This window comes from Stylophora pistillata, chromosome 13 (assembly GCF_964205215.1).
Source record: "Stylophora pistillata chromosome 13, jaStyPist1.2, whole genome shotgun sequence".
Taxonomy (NCBI): Eukaryota; Metazoa; Cnidaria; class Anthozoa; order Scleractinia; family Pocilloporidae; genus Stylophora; species Stylophora pistillata.
In genome coordinates this window covers 4,420,453-4,443,154 of record NC_142531.1, presented here as the reverse complement: position 1 = coordinate 4,443,154, position 22,702 = coordinate 4,420,453, and the positions used below count along the sequence as shown (strand labels likewise).

The 22,702-nt window shown below is 37.4% G+C and overlaps 1 protein-coding gene across 1 annotated transcript; it reads right to left on the bottom strand.

The window, feature by feature from the left end:
* Positions 1-54: 54 nt before the first annotated feature.
* On the bottom strand, positions 55-20,296 carry LOC111322618 (nucleolar protein 10). Its single transcript, XM_022925741.2, has 24 exons — positions 20,141-20,296; positions 19,953-19,998; positions 19,640-19,738; positions 19,315-19,392; positions 18,350-18,387; positions 18,089-18,133; positions 16,767-16,858; positions 15,826-15,891; positions 15,637-15,697; positions 14,835-14,917; positions 13,735-13,813; positions 11,324-11,473; positions 10,154-10,220; positions 9,897-9,949; positions 6,839-6,917; positions 6,150-6,197; positions 5,425-5,504; positions 4,756-4,854; positions 3,909-3,986; positions 3,690-3,776; positions 3,268-3,369; positions 2,491-2,699; positions 1,585-1,687; positions 55-986 (listed from the first exon to the last, which is right to left on the bottom strand). Exons 1-24 carry the CDS (start codon positions 20,204-20,206, stop codon positions 849-851), a joined length of 2,046 nt encoding a protein of 681 aa, XP_022781476.2. The 5' UTR covers positions 20,207-20,296; the 3' UTR covers positions 55-848.
* Positions 20,297-22,702: the final 2,406 nt, after the last annotated feature.

Here is a 22,702-nt window from a genome sequence, read left to right as displayed (position 1 = left end):
ACCCTTTTGCGGGCCTCGTTGGCTATCTATCATCTCATATCCCACAAGTGCGAGTGGAATGATTGTTAAATTTAATCGTTCACCGCGATGAAATAACATAAAATATAGTTTGCTACGTGTAAAAAGTAATCAAAATTTATCAGCAAATAAAAAAAAAGTGTAATGACACATTAGAACTTGCAACTGCTCGCTTGGGCTTCTCTAGGTCTTGGCCATCATCTTATTAAACTGTCTAGGAAAACGCGCGGCAGAATGTTTGCGACCAACACTCCACATCAAACGTTACATCAAAATCAAAAGTGTACGATTTTTCATAATCAGTTCGTCAGATCAACGTTCAGTTGTCACCATCCTCGCTTTCTCCTTTCCATAGTGACAGCACCTCCTTTTAAATACGCAAGAAACAACGAACACAACTTTGATACATCAGATATATCGCGGTTAAAACCTGTCATGAAAAGCGCCAAGAACTCCTTAAGAGAGAGTACTTGGAATCTGCAGTTGGAATTTAAGACCAGCCCTCTATAGTAGTATCCTATCAATTAGTCTATTAATTAAACCAGCGCTGGGACTAACTTGTTCAGCTTTGTTGCTAAGCGTTCACACCTCCGTCGAACCTGGCCTCTACATTAAACTGTGACGTCACCTAACATTCCTTCCCAGACTTCATGCTGATGACAGGCTAAAGGAAAAGCCTTGGAACTAGGCAGGCTTGAACCCGTTTCATTTGGGAAACCCTCGTTTCTATTCACCAGTATACTGTCAGCAGTCCCATCCCGAACAGCCCTCTGATCTCCAAACAGAATCCCTTTTTCATGCCGTCTCCCTCAACTGCATTTTGTGTTTTGTCATCTAACTCTTTTTCCTCTCCAAAACACCGGCCCGCGTTTTTCCTTCCCCAGAACACTCGTGGCTGATCGGCGAAGCCTTTTCCTTTCTTTAACATGAGCACGAATTTCCTCATTTCTTTGTTTCTCTTTGTTGCTCTATAGAAACGAAGAAATAATTTTGAATGTCCCAAACCTTTGCATCCTTGAGGTGCGTTAAGATTTTCACTAACCACTCTCGGGGAACTGAGGGAATTTATTTACCGAACTACTCATTTAATTTGCGGGTGTTGAGAGTAACTAGCACCAAAATCACCCCAGAATCAAATACAAAGATCAAGAGAAAAAAAAGGAGATGATAAGAAGTAGCTTTTGGTTGTTAAACAAATTCTCCTTGTCAGCACCTTAGGAAATGTATAGAGAACAGTATGGAGAATATGCATACTGATGTTAGGGTGGATTAATTGGTCAAAATAGCATTATGGCTCGCAATGGAACCTGAATCTCTTCATTGTTGATACTTTTATGACGTGCGATATGCCATTTAATCGAAAACCCATGAAAATGATGCTTTACTGGGGAAGACAAAAATCAGAGAATAACGAATAAAACAGAAAGGAACCAAGTTAGTTAGAGATGGAGGACAATACCACAGATCACGACGAAATCGAAAAATCTAGACTAAATTTTTCAAAATTCACGAGTCTTAAAGTAGCTCGTCTTTGCACGAAACGAGACATTCAGATTCGTATCTTACCTTTTTAACTTGGAACGTGATTTCTTTTTCTCCCAAAGAGGAGCCAGTTGATCTGATTACACCAGAATTTTGTTCATGAAGGAGACGTTCTCCGAGGGATATCCTGCAACATAATCGACACAACACGTTATGGCATGTATTGCGCTATCTATGTAACGCAAGTTGCTACCTCTCTACCAACTCAAATACAAGATCCACCCCATGGAATTGGACACAAGGCAGCCAAAGTTCTCCCACAAACCCACACGATAAAATACGTGTAGATAAACTAAATGGTCCTTTTAATTATCAACTCGTATACCCATGGGCTGCGTACGGTAGCTAACTATGATCAAAAGCCGTCGAAAGGATTGCTCATCTACATTATGTCCACCTACTTGGTGTATCATTTCAGAGAGCAATCATCACATGCCGAAAGTGGAAGTTGCTTTCCATTAAATAAAAAAAAATTACAACATCACGAAGTCTTGTCTCAAGACGCCAACAAAGTTTGAACATGTGAAGGTGTAGTCTGATCGTCCGGGTGAGTGTAGTCCTGAGAGGGACTGTTGTCGGTGGCAGTGACTGACGTTTCGACAACATGCGCGGAAGTCATCATCAGAGTCAAGTGAATGATTGTTGTGAGTAGACCCCCTCGAAAGTAACAGTTGTAACAGTAGAAGCGTTACAACATATGAGGTCTCGCCTCAAGAGGGTACCAAAGGGAAGCGTCCATTGACCAAATTCCCCTGCCCCGACCCACGCCTTTTCACCCCTTTCTTAACTATAGGCTCCACTACTGAGACCGTCGTTCCCTCTAAACCCGAGAAATAGTGTGACTACCGAGAAGTAGTTATTTGACTGGAACTCAATCCTGTTACTACGCGCACTTCCACTCTCTAAGACTCAGTCCGTAAACCCACGTACTTCTTATCTCTCAAAGTCGATGCCGATTTGCCAGACTTCATGCTCCTAAAATTTTCTCCAGATTTCAGCTCGTAAAACTTGGGTTTGTTAGCGATATGTTTCTCTTCATTCATCTTAGCCTCTCTTCGTTGCTTCTTCTGTTCTAGTCGCCATTCCCGCTCGTCCTCTGAGCTGCTTGACTCCTCCTCACTCGCTCGACCTTCTGGCTCCTGCAGAGCAAGAGAAATCAATTGTCTTCTCGGTTAAGATTAAAGCAAATTTTCCTGACAAAGAATGTTGCCCTTTGATAATCAAAATTTCCTGCCTTCTATAACAACAACAATTGTCAAGCGACCTGCAAGATATTACATTTTACCACGATTGGCAGCAACGCCACAATATGATTGGCCAATATGCCTTTGTGGATAAGAGTACAGACAACGCTGCTCGCGTCAACGTGTCATGCTGCGTGCCACGCACTGAAAGAATCGTTTTACTGACGTCGATATTATGGGAAAAAAATCAAGAGTGGTTTAGCCCGTGCTGTGCTCTTAAAATTGCTAAAAATTTGTCGCGGACTCACGAGGTGCAGCCAACATTTTGACCACTGTGATGACGAATATCGTTGCCGATAAGAGTACAGACCACACGCTAAACCATTGTCGATTTGTTGCTATTATCAATGAGAAAAACATTGACATCACTAACTTGGCATGAAGTACCACAAACCTAAACACATGAAAGAAAAATGAAGCGAAAAAAAAATCCTAGAAAATAATTAAACTGACACGTTATTACCTCAATTTCATCAAATTGCTCCAGTAACGCTTGTTTTTCTCTCTGTTTTTTCTGTCTTTCTCGGTCGTGTTTGGACACAACAGGATAGAGAAGTTTAAATTCCTACAATATCATAAGACAAAAATGGGTGAAAATCATCTCACCTTGAAAAAAAAAAACAAAAAAAACAAAAAACAAAAAAACAGTGACTATGCGCCAGCTTGATCGTTTTTGCTTCTTTCCCAGTAAAGAAACTTTTCTTGCTCTGTTTTCTTGCGCAGGAAGATTGGTTTTAGTTTGGCATCTTTGACAGAGGCGATGGCGCGAGTTTTCTGCCCAAATCGCATAGCGACGTGGAGCAAAACTAAAGCAATTCTGATTATTTCGGACCCTTCATGGAAAATTGCTCTTCGTGTTACAAATGAGATCGAGTCAGACCCTACCTGGCTTTCTTCGTCCACTTGGAAATCTGGGTTGGAGAACATGGCTGAAAACCTGTCATCACCCAGCGGATTACTCACTTCCGAATTCTGAAAGAAAACAACACAATACACGGATATAGCTCGCTCGTTCTTTAAACCTGAACACAGTAGCAGAAGTTTGGATATTCAGTTTCAGCCTGAATAAGATTCGAAGCTTAGCAACAGCGAATGGCTACTCACTTCAACTGCTTCTTTTCTCTTATCTTTTTTCTCGTCCATCAGCTTCTCAGCTAAATTTCTGTTCACTTTGGGTAGTTTCTAAACGGAAATCAATACCACTATGACTTACTCATTAACAATCATTGGTCCGTACCGACTGACGACTGCTAAAAGGTACTCAGAAGCCAAAAGAAATTCTCATTGTTCATGTATTGCATTTGGTTCAGGAGTTTTTTGAAACGGTTTTCCTGCTCACAACAGGTCACAGGAGTTCTGAAGTGAAACTCACTGCTGGTTTGAGCTATGTTAGGTTTGTTTTACAAAAATACAAAATCACCTTCAACTTCAGGCAAATAAATAAACTACTGATTAGAGTGGTAATATTATATTAAAAAAAAAAAAACAAGCAAACACCAAAATAGGGAACGAGGAGGTTAACATGTAAAGATGGAAAACGATAAGCTTGATTTCTAATGATTAGATTAAAAATTAAGGTTCTACAGGCACTGCAGACCATTATGTATAGCTCCTTTTAAGTATTTTTGCTTTTGTGTCTTCACTATATTCCCTTGAAAATGATTTCCGATATGGTAAGTACAGTTTATTTTTTTTTTCCTTTCCTTCTCTCTTTTTTCTGTCTCTCTTTTTTTTTTTTTTTTTTCCATCGGCGCTGTATACTTCCCTTACCGTAAGACAGAAGACCTTACGCGGGTAAGTGGAGTATATGACTGTAAAAAGCTAAGGATACTTTGTACAAATCAAAATTATACTTTTACACTTCTCTTGCCATAAAATTAGCCAAAAATAAAGAGAATAGTTATCAGAACAAAGAAACACGAAAAAGGTCAAAATACGTCCATCTACAAACCTTCAGCTTGACTCTGTTGGCGCGCTCTTCTTCAATTTTGTCCTGGATTCGTTTCTTACGATATTCTTCAAACGCAAACGGCTCTGCCAAAGACTTGGCCTAAAAAGGGCAATTCATTTGCATGAAGAACAACCTCAAATAACTAGTTACATGTGTTTTAAGATAATATAAATGTAGAAAAGAAGACTACTGCAGCTTAATAGGCCGTTTCGAAAACCCAAGGTGTCCCTTAGTTTAAAAACACGTAGGAATTGGCGTGACGTTGGGACGAGGCTGTCTCGACATTGTGGTGAGGTTACAGCTGTACTCTAGCTATGTATAAAGAGGGGATCACTGGCGTAGTCTTCAAGTCCTAATGTGGGCAAGAGACTTATGTAAATGATTTGACAGCGATAAAAAAAAAAGGCAAACGATGGCTTTAGAGTGAACGAGAACTTCAATTCTTGTACAGGACAGGGCGTGTCCGAGTATAGCGTGATGATTTTCGAGTCCACTCTACAGTCAAAGCCTTGCCATTAAAGTTTCTAACCAACAATTTGACTATGTTCGTAGGTGATCCCGTCACATCAATACAAATGGATTAATTCTGAACAAAGTACCAAGACGAATGGTGTTTGATTATCGAGCTTAACAGCTGATTCAGCCAAACGATTCTAATACATTGATCACCTTGTGATAAAGTCGAATGTCTATGAAGTACCCATGCATGTAAGCACGCAACAGATTCGTTCCCATCAAATGCGTTAAACCTAGAAAACGAAGAAACAATCTCACCTTAAAATGCGTTATCAACTGAAAATGATGAAAAAATATTTAGAAATAGTACAACCACACTTTCTTTGTTACTTGTCCTTTTGCCTAAACACTTTTAATGCACTCGTCTTCCGGCAGAGGCTTTCATCGAGATACCGTCAACACCAAATTATCGTAAATTTTCACAAGGAAATGTATGTTAACTAATTAGGAGGAAAAACTACCCAAAAATAATTTGGATATATCAACAAAGTTGAAATGGTAAATTGGCCACCGTAACGATTACAAAAGCTGACGTTTCGAGCGTTAGCCCTTCGTCGGAGCGAATCATTATTTCGTTACTCCCACCGACGCAGCCCCAGACAGTTTCTTTCGAAACTATCAGCCTTTACCCGAAAATAAGATCAGGGAAGGTAAAGATTTCAGCCTGTCTGAAATGACGGCCAGTTGACGAAGGACGAAAGAATGGAGTACTATTCGCCATTTCGTAGTATGGTGTTTGTTACCCTACAGGTGTGATTGCCTGTAAAGAGGATAATTTTTTTCCTCTCTCTTTACACTTGACAACATCAAGCAATGTTACAGTCCCAGCTTCACTAAAGCTTCTCATCACAAACTTCTCAAGGTACCAGGTTGCTCACCTAAACTTTCCAATTCTTGCTTAGTGACAAACTTGTAATCATCATACACTAAAAGTAAAAACAAATAAGATAAACTGATTAGTTTTATCTACAGAGAGCTAAAAAATTGTAGTTTTAAAATTTAGGAATAGAGCAATCTTTGATGGAACTATTTGACTGAAATGTTCCTAATTGCATTCATGCTTGGAGTATATAAAAAAAAATTCATGCTTGGAGTATAATTATTTTTTTTGGTGAAATGCTTAAACAGGACTTTTACCAAAGAAACATTCATATTTACACTGTCTAACAGTAAGTTTCATGTACACTGTTTAGAAGAAAAGCAACAAAAACAAACAAGCAACAGGCAGAGAAGGGAAGGAAAGCTGGCAAAGCTAAACACATGCCTAACAACCACAATTTCAACAGCATTTATGAAGTTTAAACAACATACCAAACTGTCGGCGAATCTTATAAATAAAAAAAAAAAAATAAATAAATAAAGACCTATGCTTACATTTAACTTATGGAACAAAGTTCCTTTGGATTCCACCTTCAATTCAAACTTAGCCAGATGCTTTAGCACCTGGGTTACAATATAAAACTTCATGGCAAGCTAGGCCTAAGACTAAATTTATGAACCAAACGATGTGTGTTCAGGTAACATGAAAGACTTTATGTCTGGTTGACCATCTGTTTGGTTCACTCGCCTGTTGGCTGTTGGTCCTCTTCCAACTCTTCAGTCAAGTTGTCCAGGAACGAGCACCACCTGGGAGCTGGGCCGAGAGCCTGAAATAATGAACGTGGACAATCAAGTTACCTGCTAAATCACCTTGATGATGATGATGATGATGATGATGACTCTATTTGAACTCGGATGAAAATGAGGCTTGTTAGGCCTCTAGCAATAGAGATGCTAATATACCGAGGAAAAATATATGAATATAAATAACATAGTTTAAAAATAATAAAGGCTGATAGTTTCTAAAGAAACTGTTTGGGGCTGCGTCGGTGGGGTAACGAAATAATTTGGATATATCAACAATGGTAAATTGGCCACCGTAACGATTACAAAAGCTGACGTTTCGAGCGTTAGCCCTTCGTCGGAGCGAATAGAGGAATTGTGGGTTGTGTGTGCTTTTAAACACGAAGGCGCGCTATATAAGGAAGTCTTCCCTGGGAAGACCTAGGCTCATTTGTCAATCACCGTTGACGTGTGCGGGTCAAATTTAAATGCTGGTAGACGAACAAAAGGAGCTAATGAGATATCTATTGTTTACTTCCACCAGCATGGTGACATGAGGTAACGTGCGAACCACCTACTTCGATCTCAAATTTACCGTCACAAATAAAGACAGTTTCCATTGGAGAAAGGAAATACAAATCTAAAAAATTCTTGTATTGTGATGAAGACATAAAACAATTTTGAGGAATGCGCCCGCTGTTCACTGCTTTGGAGAAGCTGTAGCTCAAGCTGACTTGACTCTAAGAGTTCTACATCACACGACGGTTGATTGACAAATGGTCCAGTGGGACCTAAGGCTCCTCTTATAGCGCGCCTTCGTGTTTAAACGCAGAAAATGGAGCTACGTTATTGGTGGGAACATGACAACGAGAAAAACACGAATAAATTAGTGGAATGAAAAGCGTTCGCTGATCCCTGTGGGATTTAGACTGACTGCCGGTTTGAAAGATGAGCTTTTGTTCAAGAGTTTTGTGGCTTTCCGTGCTACCTAAGTGTAAGGAAAGACCGCAGATTGCCATATGTTGCTTAGAATGATTAGGTAAATTGAAATGTCTAGCGACTGGTTTCGATGTGTCCTTGTAATTCCTTTCCACGTCTCAAAGGTGTTCTCGGAATCGGTCACCTAGCCTTCTGCCTGTTTCGCCGATGTAGATCTTTTTGCAATAAGTGCAAGTTATGCAATAGATTACATTGGCGGAGGTGCACGTGAGGTGATCGGTGATCTTAATGGATCGTTTAGGTCCCGATATTTTATCAGTGTTGTGAATGAAAGGACATGTTTTGCATCGTGCACGAGCGCATTTAAAAGTGCCTGGTTGGTCATTAGTCTGAAAAGAACTTCTGACCAAAAAATTGCCTTGTTTTCGTCGCGTTTGAATGAAATGAGCGGAGGCTGCGAAAAGATAGTGCTTGTCTCTGGGTCGTTTTGAAGTAATTTAAAGTTTTTAAGAATGATAGATTTGACTGAGTGGTTGTGAGGGTGAAACGTGAGAGTGAATGGAATGCGGTCGGAATCTTCCTCATGCGACGTTTGTAGTGCTGAATGTCGATCAATAAGTTGGGCGCGGTGGTAACCCGCTTGAATGACAGAAACAGGATAACCACGTTTATTGAAAAACTGGCACATTGACTCTGATTTGTGGTGGAAATCAGAGTCATCACTACATAAACGACGAAGTCTTAGAAACTGAGAAAAAGGAATGGAATTCTTAACGTGAGACGGATGCGAAGACTAATATAACAAGTAATTATGCGAGTCTGTAGGTTTGTAATACACACTAATGCATAAACCGTTGCCTTCAATTGAAACTTTGATGTCTAAAAAGGATAAAGAATTGTCAGAGATTTCCCTGGTATATTTCAGAGCCGGGTGAAAAGAATTGACTGCGGTTATGAATTGAGTGAGCTCCTCTCTGGTAGAGGAGGTAGCGCCGATACAGTCGTCGATGTAGCGACCGTAGAGTTCAGGTTTGGAGCCGTTGTATTGGCTGAAAAATTGATGTTCGACAAAACCTACAAAAAGATTGGCATAGCTAGGTCCCATTTTGGTGCCCATGGCTACACCATTGGTTTGTTTGAAGAAGTTGTTTCCGAATGAAAAACAGTTGAGTGTGAGCACAAGTTCGGCTAAGCGTAGAAGTGTTTCAGATTTAGGTTCCTTAACAGTACGTTGATCAAAAAAATGTTTAAGGGCCAGAAGGCCTTCGCCATTAGGAAAGACAGTGTAAAGAGACGTAATATCCATGGTGAAAAGAAGTTTGTTTCGGTCAAGGAAATTGAAGTCTCGAAAAATTTGAAGAGCGTGTTGGCTGTCTTTAATATATGATGGTAAAGTTTTGACGATGGGAGCCATAATTTTGTCTAGATAGCTGGAGATAAAAATAATATAAGCCTAAATATAAATGATGTAATATAAATGATGTAATATAAATGATATAAATATAAATGATGTAAAAATAATATAAGCCTAAATATAAATGATGATATAAAATTACAAATTACTTAGTTTTCTTATCTCATTTCTGAAAGGGCCAAATTCAGCCATTAATCTTAGCTTATCAGGTAATGCATTCCAAGCCTTAGCAGCAATGTAAGAAGTCGATTTAAGGCCGTAAGTTGTGGTCTTAGCTACAGGTAAAACAAGTTTGTTTTTGGCCCTAAGATTTTTCTTATTTTCTCTTACTTGAAATAAAGATTGAATATACTGAGGCATATTGTTATAGAGGGCTTAAAAATTATTAAAAGCATATCTCGTTTCCGTCTACAACTTAATGAGTAACTAATCTTATAACATAGACTATCATATCCGTTGGAAAAGTCATTAAACACGTATCTAAGGGCCCTCTCATGTAATCTCTCTAATCGGTCACTATCTTCTTTGAGACAGCTATTCCAAATGGAACTACAATAAGTAAAGTGAGGCGTAATAAATGCCCTATATATAAGTATCTTTGACGAAAACGAAAGAATGTGTTTGATATTTTTTGTTCCACACAATGAAAACTATTAGAATAATTACTTACCGGGATATAGTAAACAAGCATTTTGGGGGATTCAGTTGCCATGAAAACTAAACCTTTTAAAAAAGAAATAAATTAAAAAAAAATCAGTTATTAGTTGAACATGAATTAATAGTGCAAAAACATGACTTGGAATAATTTTTGTTGTGGTTAACTACATGTAACACACTAACAGTTTACTCAAGGGCACTTCTTTCTTTAATAAGAAACAGAAAGAGTAAAATTGAAAGAGTGAAAGGTAATTTTAAAATTTCTCTAACCTGAGTCTGGATAGGAGCATAAATCATTTATGTCTGTGGGTGGTTCGATGGAGGTAAAGGGCTTTCCCTGTCAATGAAAACAATGTGTCCAGAGGCAAGTAGCATTCAGTAAATTGAATCAGCGAAAATGAAAGTATCCTGTGTGCAATGTGATAAAGAAAAAGGCGAGTAAATTATGAACTTGGTTGTTCAATAGGGAAAGACACAATTTACTTGTCAGGAGCAATGAGACCAAAAAAAATTGGAGTCCCTTGCAAAGATTTAAACATCAGACTCTCAGATTTCACACTCTAATACTTTGTGTTTGTGAAAAACAGCTCTCGGAAAAAAAAACCTGGTGGTCCACAAATAATCCACAGGCCACCAACAGGCTCTACGTATATTGACTCACATTTAAAATGAGTTGATACCACAATTTAACAACAATCTTTCTGCTGCAACAGGTTTTTTTAGGGAGATGTTCTTCACAATTACCTGATACTCTACCACTAGGCTATACAGAGTACTCCATAGCCATCAACTACAGTGTAGGTTTATTACATAACTAAAATCCTGTTTAGTGCTCAGATCGGCCATATTCAAAGCATTATGTTATTAAAATGAATAGGAAAGATAGTTAATCTTGAGCTCACTCGAGAATTAAAAGCAGATGAATGTTATTCACGAGTCACGAGAAGGGGACTAGCAAAAATAGCAGTCACTTCTGAGATGTTTGGATTTTGTGGTTCCATGCTCTACAACTAAGCTGGACAGAACTTGTTTTTAAGCTAAGCCATAAACTACCAGTAGGTTTGTACTGTATGTAACAAACAAGTGTCCTGTACACTGTTTTAAATTTTTCACTCCCAATATCTTATCAGTAATTCTCCTTACTGTCTGCCAGAAAATTCTTATGATGTTGGTTTGGAGAATTTTGGCATTGGATCAACTATAACATTTTGATATTGTAAGGAGAAATTCTGTCTTAATTTCTCATGGGAGTTAAAGGGAGTTAAAGGAAGTTAAAGGATTTAAAAGTGTTATGAGTTTAAATAGAATGATAAACTTTAAGAAAGATGATTGATTTTGAACTATCAAACTATAAACAAAAGTGTCACTCATTTGTCTTCCCCTTGGCAAAAGGAGTAGTACAAATGAAGTTCAGTCATACAAACTACAGCTACGACTTACTGTTTCTCTGTCCCAGATTTTGAGGATCTTTGAATCAGCAGACAACACAACATCTAGTTTATCTTGGAAGGCAATGCTGTTGATGGGTAGGCCATATCGGTGATCTTTCACCAACAAAGGTTTGGTGGACCGAAGATCATACAACAAAACCTAGAGAAGTAAAATTTGCAAAATGAATTGTACAGTATCTACTTCTTGTTTAATAGCAAATGTCTTGAAACATAGAGAAGATCATTCCTGGCTGTTAATGAAAAAAAAAAGGGTACAGTAAAGCATCAGGTAACAGGATAACATTTGCCACTTCTAAATAAGAAGTAATTCAGACTTAAGAGATTTGACCACAGAATTCTGCTAGTTAGTACTTAGAGAATTCCTCAACCCCCCATGCCTAATGAACTGTTGGTCCTTCATTTACCTTACATGACTGAAAACAGATGCATAATTTCAGTTTCAAAACAGCTGTATTCAGTTTTTGTCAATTTTATATTTCGTCTACTGTTCATCTATATCACAATTTTTTTTAATGAATTAATTTTATTTGACCTGTGGATGAAAATCAAGTAATGCAATGATCCTTGCAGGTGAATGGCAACTTAACCCTTTAACTCTCAAGATCTGATTGTTAATTCTCCCCTCTAGCTGCTACACATTTGCTTGTAAATTTGTTATGAGAATTTGGTGTTAGATCAAGAAAACAACTTCTACCTGATGAGTTTGAGTATTCTCATTACCTGTTTGCTTAATAATGTATGGATATTATAGGGAGAAGTTACTTGTTAATCACTTCTGGGGGTTAAAGTCCCCATTCACCCTCAGAGGTTTATATATACTTCCATTTTTTGTGTTATAATAATAATAATAATAATAAACATAATAATAAACAGTTTAACGTGGAGAAACACTTAGCTAGAAGCTAGTTTACAGGTTTTCCACGAAACAACTTAAACAAATAATTCAAATTGAAAATAACCTTGTTAAGAATCCCAACTGGCCAAAGGCAAACCAGTTGGCTATATTACAAGCATGGCCAAGGATTTGAAACTTGGGGCTACTGTGAAACAAATCCAAGTAGTGGCCAGGGTGGGACTCCAACCCGGGAGTGGTGGATTGCAAGTCTGACACACTGACCACTTGACCATGCTGCCCTTTCAGGATTAATCTCATAAAAAATTTTTTTTTGATTGATTAAATGTTCGCCCTTTGGCTATGCCCTTTTGATTTGGGCGGGCTAAGTTAATATTGGTGACTAAAAGTCCCTCATGGCGTCACAGCCAGAACGTCTTTCAATTGATGTGCCTACATCACTTGAATATGTCTTGGGACGAATCTGGTGTATTTGAGCAACCAGCGACCATGCAACGAGTTGGCATTTTCACATTATTTTACAGCAACAGACACATGGTCTTATACAAGAAGTTAACATTTGTTCTTGCTGTGACGTCACTCGGCCCAGTAATTCTCTCCCGGCCAAGTCAAAAGGGCATGGCCAAAAGAGTAACTTTGAGGTGGCATATCTCCGGAAATATTTAATCAATCGTGAAAATTTTTTTTGGAGATTAATCCTGATAACGCAAAGAATTCAAATACATAGAAACCTCTGGGGGCGAATGGGGACTTTAAAGGGTTAAACAGTTGCAGAAAAGAATCAGGTTTTGACAGGAATCAAACCTGTGCCTCCCAGATACTAGCTGGGCACCACCACCATTAAAACCTTTTGCTACAAAGCCACATGTTAGGAGAGCGCAAATTTTAAAGGGTTCATCTTTCCCGCAGAGGTATCTGATCATAATTTTGAACTGAAATAAATTTCAATTGACTTGCAGATGAACATCAAGTAAAGAAATAATCCTCAGGGGTACAGTGCACATTTACAATCTTCTTTTGATAATATTGAAAATAATCTTGAAGGTGGGTAACAACCACCCCGTTGTTCAGCAGAGGGAAACTGTACATGTATGGAAAGACTGCACTTAATCCTCAGCTGAATGCTGTGATTTCAGGCTCAGGGTTTGTACACTTTTTCAGGCCAAAGATTCAAGGACTTTTCAAGGACTTTCCAGGACCCTACTTAGAAATTTCAAGGACTTTTTGTAACGACAATTTTACCTCAAAACCAAGAAAAATGTTTCTGTTAACATCTATGTTTTGGGTTTACTGATGGCGCAAAACAAAAGCAGACATTTTTCGATGTTGTTCAATAAAAAATCAAGGACTTTCAAGAACCTAAAACGAAATTCAAGTACTTTCAAGGCCTTGAAATCGGCCTCCTGAAATTCAAGGGTTTTCAAGGGTTTTCAAGATGCTTATAAACCCTGCAGACATCACTGACATTTCCAGGGCCATCTAAATTCAAAGCTGAGAAAAAGATCAAGCTGTGTTTGAAAAACAGAACCAAATCTGATTCAACTCACATGCCCAGTACTTGTCCCAAGAGCCATTGTCAATCCATCTTTGAACAGCAGTGTTGTGACAGCTGGGACTTTGTCTGAACTGAAAGGAGGAAAATAATTTTGTTAACAAAGTGCAGAGTGAAATATGTTGCAATGAATTTAATGCATGATGGGTAAAGGAAGTGCTGTCAATAAGCTAGCACTGTATATACACACTGTACATTTAAAGTGCACCTACACCCAAAAAATTTTTTTCGCTTAACGAAGTAAGCATATTTTTTTGAGTATTTCTGCGCAAAAATTTTTTTATTTGCTCAAATCTTCAATTTTCTATGCCCAGTCAAAATACGGAAAATCGGCCGCCATCTTGCCCCACGACCGAGTTTAAAGAAGAATGGCTCTAGCGGGTAATGTGACGTCAAATCGAGAACACGAAAGTCTGCATCTCACACATTTTCACTTGTTTGGGAAGATTGTCGTCGATATCGTCCGAAATATGCCGACTAGGTGTGTTGTATGAAGATTGTATAGAGCGCGATACCCTCTTGCAAATTTCGCACGTTGCTACATCCCTCTACAACACACTTAGTCGGCATATTTTCGGACAATTATCGACTACAACCTTCCCAAACAAGTGAAAATGTGTGAAAAGCAGACTTTCGTGTTCTCGATTTGACGTCACATTACCCACTAGAGCCATTCCTCTTTAAACTCGGTCGTGGGGCAAGATGGCGGCCGATTTTCCGTATTTTGACTGGGCATAGAAAATTGAAGATTTGAGGAAATAAAAAGATTTTTGCGCAGAAATACTCAAAAAAATATGCTTACTTCGTTAAGCGAAAAAAATTTTTTGGGTGTAGGTGCACTTTAACCCTTTTGCTTTTAACATCTAATTAGTAATTCTCCTTACCATCTACCCTACAATTTTTATACTGCAGGTTCAGAGAATTTGGTATTGAATCAACTAATAATTCCATAATTGATATTTTTCTTTATTCTCATTACTTATCTGCTTGATATTGTATTGATAATGTAAGAAGAAATTCTGTCTTGGTCACTCATGGGAGTTGAAGGGTTCATTACCCATTCATTATTTTGATGGTTGTTGGCATTTTCAGTACCTTTGGTAATCAAATCCACTGAGTCCAATGTCCAGCAAACCAACACGACTGCAAGACCTGGGATCCCAGCATTCCACATGTCCCTGCAGAAAAAAAGAAAGTTTAAAGTCAAGACAACTTACAGTTGTATGTTTTCATAGTTGGGCCAATGCATTGTAACATTAAATAACATTGCAAACCAAGTTATATGGCAATTGTTGTGAGATTATCAGTAATCCAGTAGCAGATGCACAAACATGTACATGTACAGGTACATTTGAGAAGATCTCTCCAATAGAAATAAAATAGTTTCTGTCAGTAAGGTCAAAAGCCTAAATTCATGAGCTTTTTTTTTTTTAATATAATTATTACTTATTAAAAAAGTTATCAATATTAGTAATCACATGGCTAATTAGATCTTTTTTAAAGAGGGACAGTTTTGGTAATATTATAAAATCTGTATCATACAGTGTAATCCAATTACAGTAACCAGCAATTACTGGTAACCCTTTCCACCCTAACATCAGAATGCATATTCTCCATACTGTTCTTTATATATTTCTAAGGTGTTGACTAGAGGAACTTACATAATAACCAAGAGCCTCTTTAGTTAGTGATCATTTTACTGCCATTTAAAACCAAGTTTGTTTGAAGAAGGTGCAATGAAGGCAATAATTTGTGACAAAATGGAACCCAAATAAAATACATAGTATGCTTGGAGAAATTAGGACAGAACAGCTGTTGTTACACTTTAATAAAGTGTGCATACACCTTTAGACTGATAAAAAGGTAAAGAAGCAAAAAAAATTAAAGTTGTGTGTACCTCAGCTGTTCCAGCAGCAAAAAGTTGATGCACGGGGTTTATGTCACAGGTGTTTATCTCACTGGAACAAATTCAAAGTAAAAGTAAAATTTAATTAGTCAAGAATTGGTGGAAATTATAACTGTTTAATTGTAACAAATTCAACTTATAAATAAAATAAAATTGATCGCATCAACGGAAGAGACTTACACAGCATTGGTCTGAATAGAACTTAAAAATCTTCCCTGTTCAAGATTCAGTCGGTATACTTCAGAGCTGGAAGTCAAATAATCACGTGAGAAAAAACAATTATAATGTAACCTCTCCTTTCTGTGTCAATACACTACATCAATACAGTACAGAAGAAGAGAAAAGATAAATACATCATTCAAACAGTGTGTCACCTTGATGAAACATCAAATTCTCTTAATCATTTTACAAGGAACTATAGAGCAGCTCAAAGGGAGAATTGATAATCAAATATTGGGAGTCAAAGAGTTAGGATTTTCGCTATTGCATAAATAACGCTATCTACTGCGAGGATCGTGGATCATACGTATCTAATACCGCAGTTCAAAATATATGAACTTCATATATTCCTTGCATCTGAAAAGACAATAAAATAACATGAGCCCTTAGGGGGGGGGGGGGGGAAATTTACAAGAGCTTATTACACCAAATTGCATGAGAAATAGTGTTACTTGTTAACAATTTACATGAAAAAAGCTTCACAGAAAGTCCAAATAGACAAATTTTTGACAATGTGTACCCCATTTGAAATTTGTATTTGTGTTACAACTTTGCACTCATGTTGCATGTACATGAAAAATACACTTGTTTTCAGCCAATCAGCTCAATTTTTTCATGTATATTATTACAAAACTTATTAGATTAAAATTCATTTTCTTTTGAATCTACAGATTATCATAACAAATACACAAAGAAACCAATGAATAATTTGAACCAAGACATACTCATCAAAATATCACTTTTATAAAAACAAAACAAAAAGCTCAAAATAAAAGATACACTTCTCTCTGTTAGAACATAAAGTTAGGTTATAAAATTGTGAATGGAACATGTGACTCTGTGAAATTGTGACACAAAGACTTTTAAGATCAAAATTTACAAACAATTCTTGCAAACTTTACCTTGCTCCTACGAGATAAAGATCACAAGATGGATAATGGTAAACAAGGTCACGTCCAAACTTGGGAATCCTGGTGCGATAATAACGTCCATACTATAAAAAAAAAGACTTAAAGTATAAACTTTGAATAAACCTTTGAAATCAACTGTTAATTACTAAATTATTCCAGTTTGTATTAAAAAGAAGCTTCACCTGTCTTGATCAGTCTAGTCAGTTGTACCAGGGCTTGACATTAACAGTGGCCAACTAGCCACACTGAGACTGGTAGAAATTCAGTTTGGCTAGTAAACAAACTGAAATTGTTGTAACATCTAGGATGTCACTAGCCGCTTGGCTAGTAAGTTGGAAAGTTGTTGAGCCCTGTGGACTCTGTTTGGTATACAGTGATAGGCAAGGCGATCAAGATTTTTTTATTCACACTTGCATGCAATTTTCAGCACATGTTACAAGTGTTTTTGGTTAATGTACACAAGAGTAGTACTGTAGTTATCAGGTTAGAGAAGTAAGTGTGCACTGGGGCCAAGAGGCCCACAAGGTACCCTAGCTTATTCTAGTCTCCACTGTTGTCAGTGAGCCACAGTTAAAAAATTTTTAGCCTGTGCTTAGTACCGGTATCTCTGCATGATGCCAAGATTTTCACAATCTTCATATAGATAAGCCCTCTTGATAATAATTTAAGGTTACCGTAAACCTTCAGGGGTGTCTCGCGTGCAAGCGATGTAGCGCGTCTGGTTTAAACTGTAGATATCTAAACCCCATATCAAATTAAAGCTTATAGGACTGGCTATCAGACTATACCAGAAATTTTGAAAAAAAATGAATTGTTGAATTTTTCACGACTTCTAAATGCGAGGGCCCGAATCACCTTTTAAGAGCTACAAGTCAAAGGGAATTTGTTCAATTGCTCTCAAATTTTGACAGTAGCTAGTTTTACATAATATAAAAAAACAAAAACATGTCTCTGAATTTTTTATTTCTAAATACTTTTTTTTTCAAGAGCGATTTTGTACGATCACTCCACATTTTTTAATCCTTTTTCAAAAATGTTCTGTAACTTTTCACTGAAATTGAATATGGCAAATCACAGACACGTTTTTTTAGTGTTTTGGCCCTGGAAACAGAGGAACACATTAAATAAGTGAAAAACAAAATTTGCTTTAACATGTAACATTCAAAAGGTGATTCGGGTGGTCGCATTTAGAAGTCGTGAAAAATTCGTCAATTCATTTTATTTCAAAATTTTTGGTATAGTCTGAGAGCCAGTCCTATAAGCTTTAATTTGATATAGGGGTTTAGATATTTCTACATTTATTTACCATTTACCTGTGCATGAAACTCCACATGGCGATCACAGGTTAAGAACACCATCTGGTATAACAAAACAACATGAATTCAGGTAAAGTTAATTTCATTCATTTGGGAAATTAACCTTAAACTTAAAGCTACCAACAACTGTTATTAAATCTATCTTGAACATTTTTAAAGTATTGGCATATTATTTAAGATGATAGGAATTTTCAATGAAGATTGTTTTTCACCCATACCAAGTTTTGAATCATATACACAATATAATACATTATGTACCTTAGAATAATCTTCAGACAATATACAGAACTTCACAACTGTTAAGAAATATCAACAAAAAATAGTTACAAGTGACTATGAAAATCAAATATGTGACCTGCGGGTGAAGAAATGAATTTCAAAGTGATATTAGTTACATTAGTGAAACATTTGTTGACAATCAAAGTGAGAATTTGTCTACCAATACATCACCCCATCCAGACTAAGGAAAATAAAACTAAAAACCAAAGATTCATTTGACCAACAACATAATAGTCATGAAAAAACATCTTTCTATATTTCTTTACCAAGCTCAAAACTTGCCATCTTTCTTATTCTTTACAAAAAAACATGAAGCTTTTGACATGGCCAATCCTAACAGTATCCAGGACACATGTCAAATACGAACTTTGTACATGAGCAGATCTAGGGGGAGGGTGTAGGGGGGTGCACACCCCCCCTGAGATGACCTTCAGCTTTCTAATTCAAGTGGTATTCTGCTTATTGCCTAGGCAAAAGCCTTCTTCGTATTCGCTATTACAATTTGTTTACGTCTGGTCACCAGTCAGTTATGCCATTCTTTAGTGGTGCACCCCCTCCTCAAAAAAACCCTGGATCCGTCACTGTTGTAATGGGCCTTGTTCAGTCTCTGTGGCTCAGTGGTAAGAGCATCAGAGTGTGGAATCAGAAGGTCTGAGCTTTGATTCATCGTGAGGACTCAGAATTCTTTTTTTCTCTGTCCCATGCTCGTGACTACACGAAAGAACATCTTTCTATATTTCCTTACTGAGCTCAAAACCTACTATCTTTCCTATTCTTTATAAAAAAACATAATAGTCAATTGAAAATATATGGTCTTGTGGTAGAAAATATCTTTCAACTACATATGGTTCTGACACAAGTTGGATTAACAATAATGGTCATATGGAATTTAGATAGAGAAAGCCAAAGAGTAACTTGAACATAAAGAGAGGTATGATACTTACTTTCAGAATCCAGACATCTTTCAAATTTCATACAGAGTTCTGATGTATCATAACAGCGAATTCGAGGTTTGTAAACCCCTTGAAAACAAAAGTAGGGAATTGATACAAAAGAAATATGATTTACTGGACATGGACTGATCAGTATAGAATTTTACAATCGATATAAACAAACAACTGCCACAACTATAACTAGAGTAGATTGGAACTTAAAAACTTACTTTTCAGCACATGCTCTTCAGTCTCCAATAACATGGTAGTCCCCCATAGAACACAGTTTAAACACAATGTTGGTAAATTTACTGCACTGACATGGAAAAAAACTTACCAGAAGCCATTATGTACTGTTTGTCTGCAGAAACACACACATTTGTAGAAGCAATTGGCATCTCAAAATCCTGGAGAAGTTCAATTCTTCTTCTAATGTCTGCAAAAATATACAAGAAATAACTTGACTTTTCAGTATTTTAACATAGGGTTGGAATTTTCTGAAAATCAGTTAAGCAAGTTAACTCTGGCCACATACAAACTTCTTAAAACTAAAAACATTTACCAGCTGAGCCAAGACACTTAATAAAAAAAAAATAAAGAATAGAAATTGATCACTCAATAATCTAACCTCTACATAGTTTAAAACTTACTAATATCATTCTTCTGCAAGGTTCGCTTCTTTCTTTCGGAAAGCCACTGTAAACGAAAATCGTCAAAATTTCTTCTAATTATACATTCCTCTGGTTGTAAACATAAAACACGTGTTGCCCTTTCCGAGCATTTTTTCGACTTCTAGGCCCAGCAGTAAAACGTGAGAAAAATCATCATCCTTCCGTACCTCTGGCAAAGATTTTCCTGCTGACAAGTTATAAATTTTAACATTATTAGGTTGTGAAACCTGCATCTTTCTTAGTTAACTCTTGGTAGAACTTTCGGTCATCCTTAGTCGACCGCCATCTTTTTTTTCATTCCTTCCCACTCTCTTTCGGTCTTCTTAAAATACCGCTTTCTACAATCCATCCCTGCAGGCTCGGATCTTACTTTTGCGCGCTGTGCGTGAAAGCCACCCTAAATCCAGGGCTGGGTCGTTCAAAGGTCGGTTAAGAAAACCCAGGGTTAGTGTAAAATTTGATTTCAGATGTGAATACTTGAAAAGAAAATTCACTTTAATTCCATTTTTCTACGATTTAATTATTGAATGCTCTAAAAAGAATTGAGAATTGGGAAAATTATCCCAAAACGGCCTTTGAACAGAGAAATATAGAAACCGGGATTAACATCTAACCCTGGGTTAGCGCTAGTCGGCCTTCGAACAACTGGGCCCTGGTTTGTTTGACGTGGTATTTCTAAAACCATGAACGGTCGGGCACAAGAAGGAGACCCTACGGATCACATTTTCCATAGTATAATTCAAGCAAACACGAACAAACGAAAATGCGGGGAAAAAAATCCATAATAGCGGCAATTGGACTAGTACAGCTTCACACACTCCTCCCTTGATTCTATGACATGATGATCGTTTTGATAATCTAGAAAGAGGTGACTATCGCGGTAGAACTAAAAGTGGTCAGGTCAAGTTCACGAGAGGAACTGGTTGGAAGAGAAGGGTCTATTAGAAGGGTGAACATTTCGCAAACCGCTTCCGTTTCATAAAGACCAACACCGCACTCGTAGCAAAATGAATCCCACAGAACTAATCTTTAAACAGTACTTCGCACATTCCGATTACTTTTGAGTTAAAACAATAATCGTAATTATCCTCGCAAACATCACAAGATTTTAAGAACGGAACATCCTGTTCCTAAGTTAATTAGAAGATTAATTATCCAATTAATTAAGCAATTTAATCCCAATCAATAATTTACGAGCAAACAGTTTCAAAATCTAACAAACAGAGAATGTATCTCATCAATAAGAAAGCATAAAAATACGACTTTTGAGGATTGAGTAACTCGCTTGGACCGTGTAATTCTCTTCCCCTCTACGAGTACGAAATGAATTATTTGGTAAAAGCTCGGTTAACCCTAAAACGCAATCTTTCTCTGCTTGAGAAAGCAGACTTCAAGGAAAATGAAGTAGCTGTTAAGTTCAGCCCTAGCTTATTAACGGCTATTTACAAAACCGCCACCAAACACGAAAACTCCGAAAACCGCGTGATGAAGCTATAATCTTCCGCCGCGCCACCGCGCGATCATATATCGACTGTAAACCGCCACCTAAATTGGATAGTGACCAAAAACCGACACTAAAAATTGGCTAAAACCGCCAAACCTCATGAGTATGACAGACCCCCGGAAGATGCGGCTGCAGCATCTGATGGCGCTCAAGATTTCGACCAAACTGCCAGCCAAGGAAAGGTATTCAACAAGACTGACGGGAAAGAAACAACCCAGGATATTTTATCTTAAAAAAAAAAAAAGTTTGCGCGAATGTATAGGTATATCCTGCGCCTCATTGTTTAAGATGAATCTAAAATTGTTTAATTTGTGACGGCAAATATTTCTGAAGACCGGTTGGGTAGCCACAGGCGGCCCAAGCTCTCTTTGAGAACCACACAAGGAACATAATTTGCATATTTATAAGGATTTGTACGGGATTTTCTACAAGATATCCACAGAGATAGTTAAAAGTGAAAATATTAAATAAAAATGGCTTACCTTGTTTCATACGTGTGTTGTTTGCTCCTGGTGTCGTTATTTTACCGATTTCACTTGATTTAAGCGGTTTTTTCGAATCCTGGTTTTCTACCACATAAAGAGAAGTCTTCTCCTTATGTGGTAGAAAACCAGAATTAAATAAAATCGCTTAAATCAAGTGAAATTGGTAAAATAACGACACCAGGAGCAAACAAGACAGGTATGGGGCAAGGTAAGCCATTTTTGTTTAATATTTTCACTTTTAACTATCTCTGTGGATATCTTGTAGAAAATCCCATACAAATCCTTATAAATATGCAAATTATGTTCCTTCATGTTGTTCTTAAAAGAGAGCTTGGGCCGCTTGTGGTGAGCCAACCTAGTACGTGATTAGTACGTGAGCAGTTGCTAGTAAGTCAGTATGAAGGCATAGTAGGGGTCAGTCAGTTTAGGTCCTCCTATCAGGCTTCACGCACGTCAGAGTGATTTCTTTTGAGATTTCAGCGAGATATCATAAACCATGCAATATACACCAATAAAAACCGTTTCCAGAGAGCGATGATCAATACCTATTTTAGCTGTTGACAAAGACATGATTATATGCTCCCATATCATATAAATTGGCACCGTATTCCGATCGCATAACCCCAATTTCCTGATGCTATTTTGCTTTCACATTTTTCAATTGTCATCCTTCAGTTGATCACGTTATGACTAAGATCGCCATGTGTCAATATTTGATATCACACACTTCGCCGGAGCGG